This window comes from Artemia franciscana, chromosome 2 (assembly GCF_032884065.1).
Source record: "Artemia franciscana chromosome 2, ASM3288406v1, whole genome shotgun sequence".
In the NCBI taxonomy this organism is placed as follows: Eukaryota; Metazoa; Arthropoda; class Branchiopoda; order Anostraca; family Artemiidae; genus Artemia; species Artemia franciscana.
Genome location: NC_088864.1, coordinates 18959935 through 18983344, shown reverse-complemented (window position 1 = coordinate 18983344; position 23410 = coordinate 18959935). Strand labels below are relative to the sequence as shown.

The window sequence follows — 23410 nt, the reverse complement described above, 5'->3', positions numbered from 1 at the left end:
AGATTCTGTTCGATGCTGAATTTAAATATATCTCCCCTTAAGCTTTTGTCAAATCGAAGTCAGTGACGTACTCATAGGAAGGTCCATGGACCCCCCCTCTGAAAACCAAAATTTTTATGGATTTCTGAGGACTTTTCATTCAAATTTTCTATTTTGTTTATTATTATTGGGCTTCCCCACCACCGGAAAAAAAAACTGGCTGAACGAAGTTTTTAAATCTTTATGCAAACAATTTCTTTGTGGGTATCTCAATTTTAAGTTACCCCATCGCTTGATATAAAATAATGATGTCAAAACAGCCAAAATACGCATGAACTCTTCGTAAGTGAACTGTTTCAAACGGTAAAATTTAATATAAAGCACTGAATAAACAGGCTAATATTATTTTCTGCAGTTTTGCTTCCTGTTCACTTCAGTGCATGCCAACGTATACATTTGTGTTTGAATATTGCAATACATTTACAACTTACATATACATTTAATAATTGTTCCAGCTTCCTTCAGATGAACAGGAGGCTCTTAATTCGACCCCTAGAATTTTTAAAAAGCAAGTTAGATTCAACTTTTGGAATTGATTAAAACCAAATCAGGGTGATGGTTGGAGGGAATTATTTATCTCCCGAAATTTTTGAATTTATGACACTGATTCTAACACCTAAATTTTTGGTGTACCAAACTCATCTAAACTTACTCCCAACCTCTTGGAATCAAATAGGGCTCAGCCAATGAAATCTGTAAGGATAACACTTTGCAACATCTAAGATTTGCCATTTTCTGACACTAACTCTGACCCCCCCCCCCTAATGTTATACATAACAAACTCATATACTTCTATTTGAAGCTTATATCCAATCGGCCGATTTAACACAATTTATAACATTAACTCTTACCCCCTCCCCCGAATTTTTTTTTATATATACTAAACTCATATAATTCTATTTAATGCTTCTATCCAATCGGCCGATTTAACACAGTTTATGACATCAACTGTGACCCCCCAAAATGTTACACATACCAAACTCATATATTTCTATTTGATGCTTCTATCCAATCGGCCGATTTAATACAGTTGTCATAAACTGTGACCCCCTCCCCCCCAAAAAATGTCATACATACCAAACTCATATACTTCTATTTGAAGCTTGTATCCAATCGGTCGAGTGATTTAATTCACTGGCTCTAACTTCTAGATTTTGTTTGAAATCTAACCTGACTCAACCTATCGAATCTTATTGGTAAGAAATACGTGACTCCTTAAATTCTAAATTCATGAAAGCGACTCCGACTCCTAGATTACTGATTAGCGTTTTCTTCAATTGGAGTCGGTTTAATTCATAGGAAATAATCTTTTTTGGCATTTTTATTGAATAAATCAAATAAACATTCGCACACCCTTTAGATTTTGAAAAATACATTCTATAAATTGCCGCCACCTATCTCAGCTGGGACGTTGTTTAGGGTTGTGGACCAGCAAAATCTGAGGCAACTATTGTTCAAAAGTGATAAAATATGCTAAATCCTGGATCTTAAAGAATAAACGACTCTATTTTTTTTTTTATCTTTTCCTCACTTAGGGAGATGTTTACCGTTGGCGTTAATGATCTTTACTAACTTCATGAAAATAAGAGTGTTTGGGAAGCATTAAATTTATTTATTTTATAGCTCTCGCATCTTGAGATGTGGAGGGGCCTACGGGTTCATATCCCCTATTCCCTGTGTATGTGCCTACATATGAGTATAGGTGCGCCATTTGCACAGATTCTAAAACAATATGTTCTCCGCCAGTCGGCACAAACTGTTGAGCTTCAATGAGATTTACGAAAGCATCACACCTTTTTTTTTAAATCTGTATGAATAGGAAATAGTTTCCAACTCCACTCCTAGATTCTTGGATGAATGACGTTTTACAAAAGACTCGGGTTGAAACAGCATTCCGACGATTCCAAAATGGAATCAGTGGTGTAAAAACTCGTCCTAGAAGCACGATAAGGCTGCTGCTCGGAATTAGTGCCAATTTTCATAAATTTAGAGGCAAAAATTTAACTACGATGGGGTCTCCTGCTGGTTCATTGACGTTGGGTAATTAGTATGTACCCTTTTTTGTCATGGTGCTATTTTTTCCTTTTAAGTTTTTTAATCTATTCTTTCTAGCCTACAAATGAGGACTACATATTCATTAAATACGATAGGGCGTGATAAATAACCTTCCTCCTAGGCCAGGGAAAGTTTTGAGAGTTTCTTCAAAAAATTTTCAAACTCATTAGACCATCCTCAACAAAACCACGAACCCATACTTTCTGAGCTTAAGACTGAATGACGTTTTCTGTGGCTTAAACTATATTAGACTCATAGAACACAAAAGGATTTTTATATTTGCATTTAAAGTAGATATGTCCCACTCTTTTTTCGTATAGTTTTGTTTTGGTTTCTCCTTAGAGCTGGGCTCGACTCTTGGTGGCTCTCATTGCAACCAAGGTCATTCATTACTCATGACAAAAAAAGTTAGAAAAAAGTTATAGTAGCCAAGAATATAGTAGGGATCTGTGAGTTCCTTAATGCCGTCCCGGAACCTAAAGCTGTGATAGAGTTGGTCTCTTTAGCAAGTTAAAAAAAAACAATTTTTTTTCAAATGAAAGTAAGGAGCGACATTAAAACTTAAAACGAACAGAAATTGCTCAGTATATGAAAGGGGCTTTTCCTCCTCAACGCCCCGCTCTTTACGCTAAAGTTTGACTCTTTCTCTTAACTCTACTTTTTAAAACAGTAGAAAACTAGCGTAAAACTTTAGCGTAAAATAACTTTATTCGTAACTTACGAATTAACTTACGTAGCGAACTTCTGTATTCGTATGTTTTTATTGCGTATATGAGGGGGCTCACCCCTCGTCGATACCTCGCTCTTTAGACTAAAGATTAAATTTTGTCCCAATTCTTTAAGAATGACCCCTGAATCACAAAGGTCGTAGAATAAGTAGTTGTAATTACTAAAAATACTTTAGCGTAAAGAGCGAGGTATTACGAGGAAGTAAACCCATAATTTGCGTTATAGTGTGTGTCCGTTTTCAGTTTTAATGCTGCTCCTCACTTTCAGTAGAAAAAAAACTTTTCGTATTTATTTTTTCATTGTTTTTTTTTTAAATAATGCTAGAAAATCCTGCGCCCCCTCCATTGAAAGTCTCATCCCCCATGAGAAGTTCCTCCATGGAAAGATCCTCCCATGTAACCCCTCATATCAACTCTCCCTCCCCCCCAAACCAAAAAATTCCCCTGAAAACGTCTGTACACTTCGCAGTAATTATTACTATATGTAAAAACAGGTCAAAGTTTGTAACTTGCAGCCCCTCCCACGGGGACTGCGGGGTAGTAAGTTGTCCCCAAAGACATATTTATTAGGTTTTTCGACTATGGTAAATAAAATGGCTATCTCAGAATTTTGATCCGGTGACTTTGAGGAAAAAATGATCCTGGGAGGGGTCCTAGGTGCCCTCCAATTTTTTTGATCACTTAAAAAGGGAACTAGAACTTTTAATTTCCGTTAGAATGAGCCCTTTCGCGACATTCTAGGACCACTGAGTCGATACGATCACCCCTGGGGGAAAACAAACAAAAAAACAAAAGTCTTCTGGCAAAAAAATGCGAAATTCCACATTTTTGTAGATAGGGGCTTGAAACTTCTACAATAGGGTTCTCTGATATGCTGAATCTGATGGCGTGATTTTCGTTAAGATCGTATGACTTTTAGGGGGTGTTTTCTCCTATTTTATAAAAATGAGGCAAATTTTCTCAGGCTCGTAACTTCTGATGGGTAAGACTAATCTTGATGAAACTTATATTTAAAATCAACATTAAAATGCGATTCTTTTGATGTATCTTCTAGCATCGAAATTCCGATTTTTAGAGTTTTGTTTACTATTGAGCCGGGTCGCTCCTTACTACAATTCGTTACCATGAACTGTTTGATTAAATTTCACTAATTTGATTCGAATCCTAGTTCAATTTAAAAATCGGTATTTAATAATTACAGAGCATTTCCAGAAACAAAATGTATCAGGAATTCAATCAGTTAAGCCAATTTAATTTAATTATGGCGACTGGTTATTGATACTATCATTTGCTTTAACACAAGATTAGGAAGAACAAAAATCTTTGCTTAAGAGATGTTTAGGGGAAAATTTTCTCAGGCTCGTAACTTTTGATGAGTAAGACTAAACTTGATGAAACTTATATATTTAAAATGAGCATTAAAATGCAATTCTTTTGATGTAGCTATTGGTATCAAAATTCCGTTTTATAGAGTTTCGGTTACTATTGAGCCGGGTCGCTCCTTAGTACAGTTCGTTACCACGAACTTTTTGAAAATAATATTTAAAAAATCAGATTGTTAGAAGTTTTTCGAGTATCATTTTTTTTAAAGGATTTTGCCCTTTCCATGCCCTTATTTTCCCTCTGTATACATCTGGAACAAAAGGTAATTAGGGCTTAGTATAATTTTTCAGTGGGGAATAAGAATAGTTCGAATCCTTGGGACCGAATTTGCGAGCACGGGGGTCTCATATTTTTAAGGGCTGTACCCCGAGTACAGCTATTGACGCACATAGTTAGAACCATCTGTTGTTCGACCCTCGGGACAAAAACGCCTTGACACTCATTTAGAAATTGGACTTCACCCTTATTCTTATAGCCAAAGGTGCACGCAGTCAATATTTAAGTTTGAGGGGGGTGGGCTCTGGCATTCCCGAAAAGAATTTTTTTTTAATAATTATTTTCCAGTTTCTTCCGAGAGAGGTTTAGGGACTTATTGACTGATTCTCTCCCCAAATCCTACGAATGATACATGCTTGTAGCTATGTTCCACCCATAAAATAATGTCTTAACAAGGGAGTTTCTGCGGAGAGCAATCTAGAGTGAGATATCAACTTATATGACCGTTTCCAAAAGGAAAAAATGGCTAATAAAAATTTATGGTTCTTCTAAATATGGATTTATGTGATCGTTCTTATGCATTGTGTTTTCCAACTTTCGGGTTTTATTTTGTTCAGAGCTATATGTTCTTGTTGCTATGAAATAGTTCACTAATAAGTGACTTATAGTGACTAATAAAAGTGAGTAATAGTTAACTAATAAGTGAATCCATAAGGTAGATTTTCGGGGATTCTTGTTCCTCAAAGCAGCACCGTGAAATTATTATCTAATCAATGTTCAAAATCAATGTTTCATACTGTAAATCCTTGTAACAACAGACAGCCCCTAACAAGACAAAACAGAAGATGAATAAATTAGCGAGGTTGATAATATCGCTGTAAATGTTGGAACCGGGGCATTGATTCCCAACCTTTTTTAAAGACCGAGTAGTATCCCCTCATCAATTTTAACAACATCCCTATCCCTGCTTTTAACAATATCTCTGGTTTTAACAACATCCCCAACCCGCCATTCCACAACATCTTTACCCGTCATTCCATGACAGCCAGCAGGTGTTTGTTACGCCATAGGGAATCCTTTCTAAGAGATGCAGGTGCATGCTACGTAATTGGAGTTGAGGATGACGTAATCTTTTGTGACATGATGGATTTATTGGGAGCAATGCAATCTTGCGGGACATGCTAGACTTTATGGACCCTTGGGGTACCCCCTCTTGTAACGGAACACGGCTCACAAATTGGTGTTACGTAGAAAGGGTGCGCACGAGGGTGTTACGTAATGGTTTTGCATACATGGATGTTACGTAAAGCCGGCGCAAACGTGGGAAGTGACGTAACCTTGCACGTGGGTGTTACGTAATGACGGGGGGTAATTTTAAATCAATTGACTATGTCAGAATTTTCACACAATAGATTTTTAGGCCTTTTTTTTAGTTTAGAATTGTTTTTGCAGCACGAAATGACTGAAAACTCTGTTTTGCTGGAGGACAGTCTTTTTGGCTAAAATAAATGTAATGACAGCGTAATGACAGCGTAATGACAGCGCACACGTGGGTGCCACGTTATGGTGGTGCACACATGGGATGTTACGCAATCTTACACGTGTCTGTTACGTAATGACGGGAGGCACACATCGGAGCTCCGTAATGATAGCGCACACGTGGCACGTTATGTAATGACAACGCATAAGTGGTGTCGCGTAATGACGGTACACACATCAGCGTTACGTAATACTTTAAGAGATTTTATTCTTTCAAGCTGTTTTTTTCTTTTTCAGATTTTATTTTTGTTTCATTACGTTTTTTCAGGGGATCTTTATATTCTTATGATTTTTGTCCCCATTAGGATTCGAAAGGGCCTTTTCAATCCAATGGAACTGCGGCCTTGACAGCTGTGCTAATGTGATGATAATAATTTCTACGAAATAACCAATTTCACACGCGGAGAATTCCCACGTCCCGCTTACTAGAATGGATAGCTATTGATTACGTGTTTCCTATGATTGCAATAATTGATATGCAGCAGAGAAAATCAATTGCTGTAGTTTGCTTATATTTGAAGTGCACCTGCTTGCTTAGTAATTCTTTAGAAGGGTATTATAAACCCAGACAAAGCGATTTTTCATTTCTTAGCGATATGCTCCTAGCATTTTGGGGGATGCTTCTTAGAAAATTTCTAGTGATGTTTCTTAGAGAATGGTATAAACCTATTCCAAACATAGGAAAATGCTCCTTCTTAGTGAATGTATAGAGATATTTTCTTAGAGAATGATCTAAGTTTGCTCAAACTATAGGACAATGGGGAACAGGACATATGACTTAATTCTATATTTTGTTCATTTTTTCTTGATACTATTTTCTTTCACTCTCCAGCCTGTAAAACTCAATGGCTGACCCACACCTTAGCGAGCAATTCCGACGGCGGGGGGGGGGGGGGTAGCAACCAATCCCAGAGGGGGTAGCAGCTGATCCAAGAGGGGGGGGGGGGCTAGCAACCAATCCCAGATGGGGGGGGGCTCGTTATTAGAGATAAATCTAAACCAAATTAAGAGTTATTTCTGAGAGGTTTAATGGAAACGCTACGTTTCTTTGAGCCATGGCTATGTATATTCACACCACCGTGATAATATGTGGCTGACCCAACCCCTAGTGAGCAATTCCAGCGGGATCCCTAATATCCAATTCCTCCGAGGCCCTAGCAGTCAATTCCACTGGGGGATAGCAAATTTCAGCACCAGTGCGCTGAATATCTGGAAAGATTCAATTGCAAATCACTCAATACTGCAACATGAACTAAGTTGGAAGTGCGCAAGGACCTATAACATACGTAAAATCCCACGTTTAGTCTAAACAATTAAGCAATCGCTCAATATACCCTTACCTAGTTTTGTGCGTGGCGACGCTTGAAATTTTGGCAATATGGCCCCAAGAATTAGAAACGCACTTTTTGATGCTTAAGGCACACTCCTCCCCCAACCTACAGAAAGAACCATCGACCCTTCTCCATAAAAGCTGAAGCTCTATTAAATACAACTGTACACAATTTTTCAAGCTTCAGCCGAATCATCTATTCATATGAAGCGTTAAAGAAATGTATGTTAATGACTTCTGGCACAGTTAGAAACCAAATACGGCATTACTGCCCCCTGAAACAGGAGGCTCAATACGCGCATATATTTTTGATAATTCTATATCAGTTGACTATCTCAGAATTTTCACACAATAGCATTTTGGCTTTCTTTTGGCTAAAATTGTTGTTTTGCACCACAAATTGGCTGAAGACACCGCTCTGCTGGGGGACAGACTTTTTGGCTAAAATAAATGTCTATGTTAACCGATATGTTTTAAGATTACCTGCACCTCTAGAAACGAATGCGCTACTGTATGGTATTATTGCCTCTGAAACAGGAGGCTCCATATGTTTATAGTTTTTCGGTAATTTTAAATCAATTGACTATGTCAGAATTTTCACACAATAGATTTTTAGGCTTTTTTTTTTAGTTTAGAATTGTTTTTGCAGCACGAAATGACTGAAAACTCTGTTTTGCTGGAGGACAGTCTTTTTGGCTAAAATAAATGTCAGTGTTAACCGTTATTTTGTGGGACTAGGCCTACCTGCACCTTTAGAAACCAATGCGCTACCGTACGGCATTACTGCCTCTAAAACAGAAAGTTCAATATGCGTTAGCATTTTGGCCTTCTTTCGACTAGAATTGCTGTTTTGCACCACAAAATGACCGAAATCTCCACTTTTTTGTGAGACAGTCTTTCTGGCTAAAATAAATGTCTATATTAACTGTTATTTTGTAGGACTACCTGAGCTTTTAGAAACCAATCCGCCACCGTACGGCATTACTGCCTCTTAAACAGCAGGGTGAATGTGCGTATAGTTTTTTCGGTAATTCTAAATCAGTCGACTATCTCAGAATTTTCACGTAATTATTTTTTGGGCTTTTTTTTCTAAAATTGTTGTTTTGCACCACGAAATGACTGAAAACTCCGCTTTGATGGGGGACAGTCTTTTTGGCTAAAATAAATGTCTATGTTAACCGTTATTTTGTGGGACTATTCGTACCTTTAGAAGTCAATATGCCACTGTACGGCATTACTGCCTCTGAAACAGGAGGTTCAATATGCCTATAGTTTTTTCGGTAATTCTTGATCAACTGACTATCTCAGAGTTTTCAAAAAATAGCTTTTGGAACTTCTTTTTGGCTGGACTTGTTGTCTTGCACCATGAAATGACATGAAAACGCCGCTTTGCTCTGGGACAGCCTTTCTGGCTAAAATAAATGTCTATGTTAACCGTTGTTTTGTAGGATTACCTGCACCTTTAGAAATCAGTGCGTCACCTTACAGCATTATTGCCCCTCTGGCACCCCTCGTCATTTTTTAAACTTTTAGATTTTGTTTTTAATAAAGTCATATTCATTTCTGCAAAGAATGCTTTTTGGCATTCTTTCGGCTAGAATCGTTGTTTTGATCCCCAAAATGCTTGAAAACGCCGCTTTGCTGCTGGACAGTCTTTTTGATCAAAATAAATATCTATTTTAGCCGTTTATTTTGTAGGATACCTGCACCTTTAGAAGAGAATGCGCCACCGTACAGCATTACTGCCCCTTTGGCACCCCTCATCGTTTTTTAAGCTTTTAGATTTCGTTTTTAATAAAGTCATATCCAATTCTGCTTCCCCGCTTCTGACTGTTCCACCTTCAATTCTGCTGCCTTCCATCACCGTTCTACCGATTCGAGTTCCCACTATGCCCCTACAACCCCAACTCGAAATCTGGCTCCGGCTGCGTCAGTTCCGGATTTCCCACTTATGCCCTCTCATTTCACAATTCCGGTCCTGTCAATTCTGCTCCATGGTCCATCGATTCCAAGATCTTGTATGCGACTGCCTCCGTGATAATCCATGATTGGCAAATGACACCCCTCTGGTGCACACTATCACGCCTAATAGCTTTTCAACCTTTTATCCCACAAAAAGAACTTTAAACTAAAAATGACCATTATTTTATTTATTTTTATTTTTATTTTAACAGCGGAAACTTACCATTTCATTGCTAGATTGCAATGTCCAATGCAATGCCCAGCCTATGACTCTCAATGGCTGACACACGGCACCTTCTAGCAGGCATTATCGCTTATGCCATTTTTCGGGCCTTTTCTTGTAAAATATTCGTTTGCACCAGCATTGGTCATTTAAACTTGACTAAAAAAAACCCAATAACATCTCTTCTGTTGACTCCTGGCAATTGAGGCCAACGTGACTTTATATTAGCCTTATGACACCCTCCAGTGCACATCCTAATAAATTAAAAATTCTTATTATAATGCAAAAATAAGTCATACAAAACACTAAATACATCCTAAACAATCACAAGCGGTTCTTACAAAATACGAAATACTGGTTACAGAAAAAAATTCTTACTAAACAAAAATACATCCTAGACAATAAAGATTCTTCTTGCAAAATACTTCTTACAAAACGAAATATGATACTTACAAAACAAAAATACATCCTAAAAAATCAGGGGTTCTTATTAAAAGTACAAGATACTTCTTACGAATCAAAAATACGTCCCAAAACATCACAAATTCTTCTTACAAAATATAACTACTTCTTACTAAACAATAATTGCTTCTTACAAAACAAAAACATATCCTAAAAAATTACAAATTCTTCTTACGATGCAAAAATAAATCTTACAAAACGAAAATACATCTTAAACAATCAGAAACGATTTTTACAAAACACAAGACACATCCTAAAAGATCAGATATTGTTCTTACAAAATACAAAATACTTTTTACAAAATAAAATGCTTCCTACAAATCAAAGAATAATTCTTACAAAACAAAAACACATCCTAAACAATCAAAAATTCCTCTTACAAAATACTTCTTACAAAACGATAAATAATACTTACAAAAAGAAATACATCCTAAAATGAAAAGATTCTTGTTACAAAATACAAAATACTTACAAAACAAAAATACGTCCCAAAACATCACAAATTCTTCCTACAAAATATAAAATACTTCTTATAAATTCAAAATACATCCTAAGAAATCACAAAGTCTTCTAATTCTTGTAAGACGAAAATACATCCTTAACATGCAGCTTTCGGAATTAGGTATTTAGCTCCGGCTATTTGGAATGATATACCAGCTAGCATTAGGGAGGCGGAACATATTGGGTCGTTTAAAGTAAAATTAAAAAACATTTATTGGGAGTGGGGAGATAATTTTTTTTTAATTATTGTTAGCCTTTATTTATGTATATTCTGGTGTTAAGGGGTTATTTGATTGAGAGTATTTTTGTCCTTCTTTAATTTTTTTTTATTAAGTTAGGTTGAGAATCAGAGGATTGCAGCCGTCCAACATCAGGCTGTTTGAGCCTTCCCCCGGGCGGTTGTCTGTATTTATAGTTTTTGTAATTTAGTAATTAATAAAGAGAGAGTTCATTCTAACAACCACAGATGGTTCTTACAAAATACAAAATACATCCTAAAAAGTCAGAGATTGTTCTTAGAAAATACAAAATACTTCTTACAAAAAAAAATTCTTACAAAACAAAATACACTCTAAACAATCACAATTTATTCTCACAAAACATAAAAAACTTGTTACAAAGCAAAAAATTCTAGGAAAACAAAAATACATCCTTAACAATCACAAACTGTTCCTACAAAATACAAAATTCTTCTTACATCATACAAAATACTTCTTACAAAGCAAAAACACATTCTAAAAAACCACAAACTACTCTTACAAAATACAAAATACTTATTACCAAAAAATTCTTAAAAATCAAAAACACATCCTAAAAAATCACAAAATCTTCTTACGAAGCAAAAATAATTCTTACAAAACGAAAATGTATCCTAAACAATCACAAACGGCTCTTATAAAATACATCCTAAAAAATCAGAGATCGCTCTTACAAGATACAAAATACTTGTCACCAAAAGAGAAAAAGATGCTTCTTACAAAGTAAAAAATAAGTGTCAAAAACCAATCATTTTGTATTTTTTAATATAAAGGTCTCCTGAAAAAAGGTATTTAAAGAAAAATGAAATCTCAAAAATAAAAGGAAAACGCCTTGAAAGAAAAAGAAATACCGAAGAAAAAAGGCCTTGAAAGAAAAAAACGCCTTGAAAGAAAAAGAAATCCTAAAGAAAAATTTCTTAAAGTATTATGTATTATTGATATGTGCACCGTCATTGCATGACACTCAACGTGTAAAATTTCGTCACAGCCCACTTGTACGCTGTCATTACGTAACTCTCACGTGTGCCCTGTCATTACCCAACACCCACGTTCAAGATTGCGTCACACCCCACGTGCGCCGCCATTACATAACACCCGCATACGCACCGCTATTACGTAACGCCAGCGTGTGCACCGCCATTATGTAACACCCACGTGTGCGCCATGTTCAGTTACAAGCGGGGGTTCCCCACGGGCCTCAACTCCAAGATTACCTCATTCTCAACTCCAATTACGTAGCATGTGCCTGCATCTCTAAGAAAGGATTCCCTATGACGTAACAAACACCTGCTGGCTGTCATGGAATGACAGTGTAGGCATGTTGTGGAATGGCGGGGAATGGATGTTGTTAAGACCAAGGATGGTGTTAATGGAAGGGATAGGGATGTTGTTAAAATTGTTGAGGGGATACTGGTAGCCCCTACCCTTTAAAAAAGGTTTTTATCAAGTAATACCCCTACAAAAATAAAAAGAACATTTTTGACAATATTAAACATAACTTGGATACATTTTTTGAAATTTTTTTTTAAAGTAATAAAACATTTTGCATTTTTTTTTCAAACCATTTAGCACGAACATTACGAACAGAAAGCTTCATTCTTACATTATCAACTGAAAGCTTAATTCTTTTCAATGAGACCCCTGAGCTGGGATATTCGAGCTGAGCTTTTAAATAAAATGACGATTTTCCGTGTAGCAAGTTACAAACTTTTCCCAAAATTGAGCTGTGTATCTCTTCACTGCCACAAATAACAGGATAAGGTGGGATTTCATGGTTGCACAGCAGAGGTTGGCACGGGCTCTAAAATCATAGTATTTGGATGATTCCATTTGTTGTTATTTCGAAATGAAATTTTACAACTAAGTCTAATAGAGATAATAGTTACCATTCTTGAACCAGTTACAAATGGCTATTTTTTCTCATTAGCCTTTTTTTTAACACGTTTTTTAAATTTTTGGCTAATGTGGATCGGGTTCGTTCTTTACTAGGTTGCCGCTACGGCTGCAACCATGCCCCATTTGAGGGTGAATTAAATTACTAGGCTTATCTTCAAACGGGGCAGGAACTGTAGCAAGTTTTTGGAGGGGAAAAAGTTGCATTTTCGCCCTGTAGCATTCCTACTCAGAATTATGAATCTAATAAATGTAATTCTTATTGAAGAATTATTTAATTTAAGCTAACTTAAGAAGATGTTAAGAAAGTTTTTTTTTATTTGTTGGAAGACTAGAATTGAACAAAATAAATCAGTTGACAAATATGAATATTTAAGTACGCCATACGACATCTGATTGCTAGTTGGGAGAAAATTTTTCTCATTTCATGTGTATTAAAGGTTTGACGGTCTTATTGGTTTGAACTATCCTTGTGCTAATGATGATCAATTGATAAATTTAGTATTTTGTACCTTGCTTGACACTGTCCCTAAGGTTTATATATATATATATATATATATATATATATATATATATATATATATATATATATATATATATATATATATATATATATATATATTATATATATATATATATATATATATATATATATATATATATATATATATATATATATATATATATATATATATATATATATATATATATATATATATATATATATATATATATATATATATATATATATATATATATATATATTATTAACTACGCGCCCCCCAAGCCCTCCCCCCGCGCGCGTAAGTCGTTACGCGCCATATTAGTTACGCGCCATTGTAGTTGTGTCCCTGTGTCCCACCTGTGAATATAGATAGATATATATATATTTTTAACTACGTGAAACTTGCGAATATACAACATTCTTGGCTGTCCCATTGTCTGTGCATATAAATAGATTGTCAGGTTTACCGACTCTTGAACATGCAACATATAATTGTCCATGGGAAAAACAATCTGTATTCAGATCTATACCTCATTATTCTAATGATTGCCCTTGAGCTTTGTTGATGGTGATTGCTAATCGAATATTCCCTGTGTCCCCGTCGTCATTTATATATCCCCCTGTGCCCCCCGGCGTCCCCGTTGTTGTTTCCCTGTGTCCCGGTCGTCATTTGTGTCCCGGTGTCCCAGTCTGTAATTTCTCTTTGAGTGTCTCGGTCGTCATTTATATTCCCTGTGTCCCGGTCGTCATTTTTGTGCGCTTCGCGCCACCCCAACACCTAGTTGGTGGGGGCGCTTCGCCCCCCCCCCAGCCCCCCCGCGCGCGCAAGTCTTTGCGCGCCATATTAGTTACGCGCCATTGTAGTTGTGTCCCTGTGTCCCACCTGTGAATATTAGATATATATATATATATATATATATATATATATATATATATATATATATATATATATATATATATATATATATATATATATATATATATATATATATATATATATATATATATACTAGCTGTTGGGGTGGCGCCTCGCGCCACCCCAACACCTAGTTGGTGGGGGCGCTTCGCGCACCCCCCACAAGCCCCCCCCGCGCGCGTAAGTCGTTACGCGCCATATTAGTTACGCGCCATTGTAGTTGTGTCCCTATGTCCCACCTGTGAATATAGATATATATATATATATATATATATATATATATATATATACAGTCTTTTTTCCTTTTTTTCTTTTTAGTTTTTTATTGGTTTTTACCTTTATTTTAGCTTATTTTTCAGTTTTTCCTTTTTTTTAGTTTTTTTTTATTTTTTATTTTTTTTAGTTTTTTACCTTTTTTTAGTTTTTTTAGTTTTTTTAGTTTTTTAGCTTTTTTACTTTTTTTATTAGTTTTTAGTTTTTTTTGTAGTTTTTGCCTTTTTTTAGTTTTTTCAGTTTTTTTTTTTAGTTTTTTATTGGTTTTTACCTTTATTTTAGCTTATTTTTCAGTTTTTTCCTTTTTTTTAGTTTTTTTTTAGTTTTTAGTTTTTTTAGTTTTTTATCTTTTTTAGTTTTTTTAGTTTTTTAGCTTTTTTATTTTTTTTATTAGTTTTTAGTTTTTTTTGTAGTTTTTGCCTTTTTTTAGTTTTTTTAGTTTTTTAGCTTTTTTATTAGTTTTTAGTTTTTTTTGTAGTTTTTGCCTTTTTTTAGTTTTTTTAGTTTTTTAGCTTTTTTATTTTTTTTATTAGTTTTTATTTTTTTTTGTAGTTTTTGCCTTTTTTTAGTTTTTTCAGTTTTGACGTCACCTGATCCAGTTTTTTCAGGTGACGTCACCTGATCCACAGATCCACACACAGACAACTTATTTTTATATATATAGATAAGTTGTCAGTGTGTGTGTGGGTCTGTCGGGTGACGTCATGTTTGTGTGTTGACTAACGTCATGTTTTTGACTTACGAAATTACAGACCGGGACGAGACCGGGATACCGGAATACAAATGACGACCGGGACACAGGGAATATAAATGACGACCGGGACACAGGGACACAACTACAACGGGGACGCCGGGGGGGGGGACAGGGGGATATATAAATGACGACGGGGACACAGGGAATGTTCGATTAGCAATCACCATCAACAAAGCTCAAGGGCAATCATTAGAATCATGAGGTATAACTAAAAAAACTAAAAAAAAGGTAAAAAACTAAAAACTAAAAAAAGACCAATTCAAAAACGAATGTATATACAGACCGGGACACAAATGACGACCGGGACACCGGGACACAAGGAATATAAATGACGCCTGGGACACTCAAAGAGAAATCACAGACTGGGATACCGGGACACAAATGACGACCGGGACACAGGGAATGTAAATGACGACCGGGACACAGGGACACAACTACAACGGGGACGCCGGGGGGCACAGGGGGATATATAAACGACGACGACAACAAAGGGAATGGTTGATTAGCAATCACCATCAACAAAGCTCAAGGGCAATCATTAGAATCATGAGGTATAGATCTGAATACGGATTGTTTTCCCATGGACCATTATATGTTGCATGTTCAAGAGTCGGTAAACCTGACAATCTATTTATATGTACAGACAATGGGACAGCAAAGAATGTTGTATATTCGCAAGTTTTACGTAGTTAAAAACATATATATATATATATATATATATATATATATATCTATATTCACAGGTGGGACATAGGGACACAACTACAATGGCGCGTAACTAATATGGCGCGTAACGACTTACGCGCGCGGGGGGGCTTGGGGGGGCGAAGCGCCCCCACCAACTAGGTGTTGGGGTGGCGCGAAGTGCAACCCCAACAGCTAGTTTTTATATATATAGATGTCCCGGTGTCCCGGTCGTCATTTGTGTCCCGATGTCCCGGTGTGTAATTTCGTCAATCAACAAACATGACGTCAGTTGACACACACACATGACTTCACTCGACACACACACACACAGACAACTTATTTTTATATATATAGACGACGTCAGTCGACACACAAACATGACGTCACTCGACACACAGACATACAGACAACTTATTTTTATATATATAGATGTCCCGGTGCCCCGTCGTCATTTGTGTCCCGGTGTGTAATTTCGTCAATCAACAAACATGACGTCAGTCGACACACACACACACACAGACAACTTATTTTATATATATATATATATATATATATATATATATATATATATATATATATATATATATATATATATATATATATATATATATATATTATATATATATATATATATATATATATATATATATATATATATTATATATATATTATATATAATATATATATATATTATACAAAAAAGAAAAAGTTCGATAAGATTAGTAATAAGGATAACAGATTATATTTACCTATTAATTTTACTTGTAAGCAGATTGAAGATATTAATTTACCGGAAATTTTAAATCAGCGGCATGTGAAACAGGCCCTTCCTAGTAATTTGAATTATACTGATAGTCCAATTTTAACTTATAAATTTTCAAAAACTATTGGGCAAATTATTTTTCATTATAATTTAATACTAAAAAGATTAGATAGTGATATAAATTGGAAACCGGTTTGTAATTGTAAGCAACTTGGCCCATTTGTAAATCCTACTTACAAACCTGTTATAACAGGGGACTTGTCAATAATAAAGCAAGATTATCTTCAAATTATAATGAATAAAGGGGCTAATTTCCGTCTTTCTCATCATCTGAAACCATCGAGTGTTCTTGATGGCTTGGAAACCGATTTTGATTTATTTATTGATAAGTGGTGTAAGAAAGAGAATAAAAATAAAGAGTTTTCAAAGTTGGAAGAATTCAATTATTAGTAGAATAAGAAATAAAATATATTCTAACTTAAAAAATAGTAACACTAAATCATTATTTTATAATGCAAAGATTAAACAAGCAATTGCTAATCTAAAGAATGAATTTGTAATTGTGCCAGCGGATAAAGCTAATAATAATTTTGCCATAATTTGTCAGAAGCTGTATTGTGATATCTTAAAAAGGGAGTTATGCACAACTAATGTTTACGAAAAGGTAAATATAGAGGATGAGAATTTAATTGAAAAGACTGAAGAAATACTTTAAAAATTTTAATATTAAAATAAATGACAATGATAAAAAGTTCCCTTTCCTATATTGGGCTGTAAAATTTCATAAGAATCCCCATAAACCACGGTTTATTGCTGGAGCAGCTAAATGTCCAACCTGCATTGCTGCTACTGACCTTTCTTTAATTTTAAAGCAAATTGTAAATAAACTTAAAACCTATTGTTCTGGTATTAAAAAATTTTCGAATTTTAATCCATATTGGAGTGTTAATAATTCAATGCAGGTGATAGATTCTTTAACAATGGTTTCAGCTAAAAGAATTGAGTCTTTCGATTTTGCGACAATGTATACTAATTTATCACTTAATGTAGTGTTTGATAATTTAAAAACTGTTATCAAGAAATCTTTCCTCTTATATCTAGTAAAAGGTTCTTAAAAATAGACATTTATAATAAAAAAGCTATATGGACAAATTGCTTTAATACTACAGTTAACTTGAGATGTTACAGCTTGGATATGATTTTTGAGTTATTGGAATTTGTTTTATACAATACTTATATAAGATTTGGGGGTGATTTGTACAAGCAAATTGTGGGAATTCCTATGGGGGGGGATGCCAGCCCATTTATAGCTGATTTGTTTTTAAGTCAACTAGAATATAAATTTATGATGGATAAGAATAATCCAATTAATTTAAAACATGCTTTGTCAAATAATAAAAGATATTTAGATGATATTTTGGTCTTAAATTGTAAGGATTTCATTGATATTTCTAAAAATATATATCCATCAGAGCTTATTCTTGAGCCTAGTCATGGCGCTGGTCATGAAGATCATTTCTTAGATTTAAATATTAATATTTGTGATAATAATAAATTAAGTTTTAAAATGTATAATAAAACGGATGATTTTGATTTTGAAGTGATTAGTTTCCCATTCCCTGAAAGTAGAATACACTCAAATATCACATATTCAGCGATTTTCTCACAGTTACTTCGTTATGCAAGGATTTGTAGTAATTATATTGATTTTAAAAATAGATGTAAAATCTTAAGCCAAAAATTGATATCAAGAGGTTTTTCTGCAAACAAATTAACTTGGCAATTTAAAAATTTAGTTTTCATTATAACGAACTTTTAAATAAATATCAAAAGAATTATCTAGAAATACTTAAAGAAATTTTCAACTAATTTCGGAGGTTCGAGAAATGTTGTCGCAGCGCCATTTATTTTGAATTGTGTTTCTAATTGAGCGGATTTTCTTAAAAATTAGCCACATGGTAAAGATGAATTCTATAATTGTTTAGTTCATTCAGGTTTTTTGCAATGTGTTAATATTTGTGATTTGGTAAAATTTATAATATTTAGTTTACCTATTGTTGCTAAAGGGAGGGATATATTAATAGGATAAGATTGTTTTGGTTTTACTTGGTTGTTTTACATTTGCTTTTTTTTTTCTTTCATAGGCATGTATTTTGGGGGTGATACCTGACGCGGGGATGTCATGGATATTCTGTGGTAGCCACAACACTATGCTGGGTAGAGAATTTAGAGTGGCGAAACCCTATATAGGCCAGTGTATTCTCCTGATGAGCCCTTATGTTGGGTGTTGCCTCTGAATTATTTGTCTATATTATTTTTTCTATTGTTTGGTAAATGACGACTTATACTTATTGACGACATGACTGCCTGTCCATGGATTATTCTTTATGGTTGATTGTGTGTGGCTATGCTGTTTGACCTATGTGATTGTATGGATGAGTAGGGTTAAGGCCTCATTCAAGTGCTGGTCTATATTAATCACTAATTTAGGAAAACAGTCTTCCTTTTCTCCTTCTGTCTCTCTCTTTTTTTTTTTTTTTTTGTGTGTTTGTGCTGTTGCATTGGTGATTTTTCTTTTCGTCATATATATATATATATATATATATATATATATATATATATATATATATATATAATTGCACGAGGTTACTTTTAGTGTCTAGTGTCCATTATAACTAAGTGTTGATTTATTTCTGTATTTACCTGTATGTACATCTTTGCAGGCAAAGGCCAAGGTTAGGGATCTTCTGTCAGCAATCGTTCGACATCTTGGTACGCTAGGCATGGTAAGCTATGACCTCTTCGGATTAGCCTTCTTACTAGACGGCGAGTATCTATTTTTGGAACCGGAAACTAAACTTGCAAAATATGCACCGAAAATATGGAAAGCGTCGCATGGAAGTGTAAGTTTTTTTTGTTCTTTCTTAGGTTTTACACTTCGTGGCGTTCCCATATTTGGACTTTAAATGCGCAGTTTATTCTTCCTTATTGCTTGTTTTCTTTTAATATCTATAAACCTTGAAAGAAAAAGAATTTACATCATAGTCATGATCAAGGGATCCGTACTTAGTCATTTGGTGTACACCGATGAGTCATCAGAGATGGTAGGTACCAATTCATAGGTCATCAGAGTGATGCCAATTCATGAAATGTTGGGAGGGGGCAATGTGTATTTCCAAACTAAGGAGTGGGAGTAGTATTTATCAGTGAAAGTACCAAAAAAGGTTATTTTTCAAAGAAAACATACCCCCAAAATTTTTTCTTTAATTTAGGGCTGGTTGCGAAAAATCTAGGGGGAACAATTGTCCCTCCCTCTTACCATAATTAGTGCCTCTGGCATACGCACTGTAAAAGGAAAGGAGATACCTTACTATTTCTTGTCATTGGGATGGCTATCAGGGTGGCGGATTTTTTTTTTTTTTTCATTCAGATTCTCTTGAAACTTGTTAAATAGGCCTATAGCTACAATTTTGACATTATTTTATTAACAACCAATAGTTCAGTTTCAGTTATTATGCACTAGTTGATTTCCAAGAAATTTACTTTTTTCCTTGAACAAATTTTGATGATGATAGTTGTCCAGTGGCGTGAAGTATCTTTTTCTGCACATTGCGGGATTAGACCTACTATTGATGAAAATGACAAGCCCTTCTTGCATCTGTAATATATCTTTTTTTTATTATTTCTTGGTGCTGGGTAATTTACTTAATCTTTGGAAATAAAGTGAAAGAAAGATGAAAAGAAGTCTAGTCGAAAGTAGGGGGGGGGGGATAAAAATGCTGCACTCTGTAAGCATAAAAAATCTATAAATTTGAAAAGATCTTTCAAAAATAGGAAAAAAGAAAAGCACACCATGGAGGGAAAATTTTCTTTGTTTTTACTCTTAGTATAGACATAAAACATCTACTCCAATTAACAATAGACTATAGAAAAAACAACACAGAAATAACATTATTTCAGATCTTTTGTTAAATCGCCGACGATATACTGTTCATTTAGCTATCAAATCGTTGTGTCTACAAGGTTATTATTGTAATAATTGTTGTTTCATGGATTTTCAAGGTTCTACTACTTAAACTAGTCTGCTGCTATTACTAATATTACCGGCCATATTTGTGCCCAAGACTAAAAAAAATGATAAGGGGGAATAGGGTGACGGGTTATAATCAGGGATTCTTGATAGGATCAGGGGATTTGCCAAAAGGTTTTGATTGTATTTTCCATAGGTAAGGTGGGTGAAAGTTCTAAGTTATCCTGGGATATCATCAACATCCTTTCCCTATACATTGACGTAGCCTCAAATGAAATGGGGTAGTTAAAAAATTTGACAGTGACAATTAGGTCTGAGGATTGTAACAGAGATATTCCTTCTCTGCATATTTTAAAACTACTGCTTTGATTTGGACGAAGCTTACGGAAGTAAGCTCCTTAATTATTCCTTCTTGTGAAATTTGTGTTTTTTTTTTTTTTTTATTTCCGCGTGATTTCCTGCATCTTTTCATATTTGTCTATTTTTGTTGCCCTTTTTTCCGAAATTAAGTCCTGGAACAGTTGCCTACATGTGCTTGCCTCTAACCCTTTCAATGGATGTATTTTATAGTACAATTTTTGGCAACTCCATATGTCAGTGGTTACCTTTTAAGACTCAATGATATAACAATGTCACCCTCTTATTATTGAAACAAAATCTATGTATTTTTCTTGTTGGAAGTTACGAAACCCTCTTTGTTCTAGAGCTCAGATAGTGATTTTTCCAAAGCGAGCCACCTGTTTTACATTCCATCGGAATGCATATTAATGCTGAACTTTGACTGGGTGCTAGACTTTTGACCTCCACGTGCATTCCTGGGGGGTTGTAAGATAAATAACAAGCTGACAGCATGGGTAGTGACATTCCCCTTTCGTCACACGGCGGGTCACAAAAAGTTGGGCACTATTGTCAACGCCAATTTATTGGGAAAATGTCCTGTGTTGCGGATTTGTTGACTGATGTGAAGAATTTAACCTTCCCCTTTTGCGAAATTTTCAGAGAAAAGCCTGAAAGTTTTGTAAGAACAATAAATAGCATCCTCAAGATTGGCCGCAAAAGTTTCAATTGTGGAGGGGCTAGCGTTTTCTCCAGATCTGATATTTTTTGTAAGAAAAGGATCATATTGTTTTCAAATGTTTCGTGATTTTGCATTTAGTTTATGTTTTGGTCTTCTAAAAGGGAAGGGCTGTAGAAGACATTCGCCCTATAGTTGCCCTTGAATGTTCTTATTTTAGCCTAACCATCTTATTCTGGACGTTAAGGTCTATGTCTGCACAACTTATTGTGAGGGATTCTTCCCATGACAAATTTTAATTGCCTCTTACCTTATGGACAACTTCTCAGGAATATGTTAAATTCATGCAAACCCCTTTTTTTGTAGCTGGAAAACACGTTAATCTTAAAGCTTTAGCCAATCTTTGGCTAAAGTCTCAAGCTTTAGCCAATCTTCTGTTAAAGTAATAGTGGGCCTAATTGTCTCTGAAATAATTCGATGGGCCACAGAACCTATTAGATTCCAAGAAAAATTGGTCCCTAAAGAAGTTGTACTTGTAGATTATGGTGCACGAAGCCTGTTTAGGTGTGGCATCAACATAAAAAAAGTCATGAAATGAAGTAAAATGTTGGTATTTTTCAAGTCCTCGCAATTCTGCTAAAAAAAACTTCTTGGAGTGAAAATGACCAGCGTTTCTGAACGTTTTTTTGCAAAAGTCATTTGCGTTGCAGTCTGTTCCAAGTTGGACCATTTTTACCGCAGGAGACACGGCCGTTTACAGGGGGGGTACTGGGTTTGAATCCCTCCTCTAAATGTTTTTCGACTCGTAAAAACGCAACAAAAATATATATAAACTAATTAGGATGGGTTTTTAAGTTTTGTGTACCCCCCCCCCGCCCCCTGCCCTGAACGAAAATCATGGATATGCGCTTGGTAGGACTCTTTATTCTTCAATATTTTCTGGTAAAAATCTAAGTGTCTCCTTTTCAATTTTTCTTGAATCAAAACGCAATATATTTCCAGTTTCTGTGAAAAATGCAAATTTTTGTCGAAGCTTCTTTTTGCTATTAAGTGCCTTTTGATTTGGAACAGACAGATTGTCTCAAAGACTACCCATGTCTCCAAGTTGTGATCATTTATCCAATAATTGCCGTCTTTCCAATTTATGGTTGTGGTTGAATGCTGGATTATCAGATGCCATTTCCGAGCTTAGGAATTTACGCCTCGCATCTGGTTTTGAATGCTTTGGGGTATATCTGAGAGCGTTTGGTAGCAGAGAATGGGAACATCCGAAAAGGCTATAATCTAAATTAGAGATTTTTCTTTTTTGGGGCGCGGTTGAAAACCAGTAAATATGATTTATAGGCTACTTTTAATTATGTTTTGTATTAGTTCTTGTTACAACCTTTTTTTTTGTATACATACTTGAAGATTTTTACTGAAAAAAAATATTCGCAGCAATAGAAGATCAGGAGGAGGGAGCAAACTCCGCAGGAAGTATGCGAGGACCTTTCCAGAAATAAAATTGTTTAAATTGGAGACATTCCTATTTTGCTTTTGGGGGTGGTGGGGGTGTCTGGTCTCATATTGTATATTTTGGCGATGCAAAATGCATGTATATTTGGTTCCTCTTTTCACGTTGCCGTTTTAACTTTACATGTGGTTTGACGATTTGTTTTAACTTAGAGTTTACAGCTCCCTGAAATGTTAAAATCCTTCCTATAAATTGGGCAAGGTCTACCTTGTCTGGATTCTTCAACACAGAAAATGAAAATTGCGTCACAAATATAAGAAACCAATCTACTTCTTTCGCTTTGAAGTGCCCATTTCCAGCTAGTGTCTCCTGATGTAGAGAAGTGTCGAGAGGGAGGTGTTTTCGTGTGTTTTTTTTTAAATGAAG

The 23410-nt window shown here is 35.1% G+C and overlaps 1 protein-coding gene across 1 annotated transcript in view; it reads left to right on the top strand.

Annotated features, from left to right (window-relative positions):
* LOC136038155 (FERM domain-containing protein 6-like) overlaps nt 1–23410 on the top strand; it is a 124300-nt gene that overhangs the window by 43185 nt on the left and 57705 nt on the right. The window contains exon 4 of the mRNA XM_065721205.1: nt 19210–19389. Within this exon, the coding sequence (XP_065577277.1) occupies nt 19210–19389 (180 nt within the window). The remainder of the gene's footprint in view (nt 1–19209; nt 19390–23410) is intronic.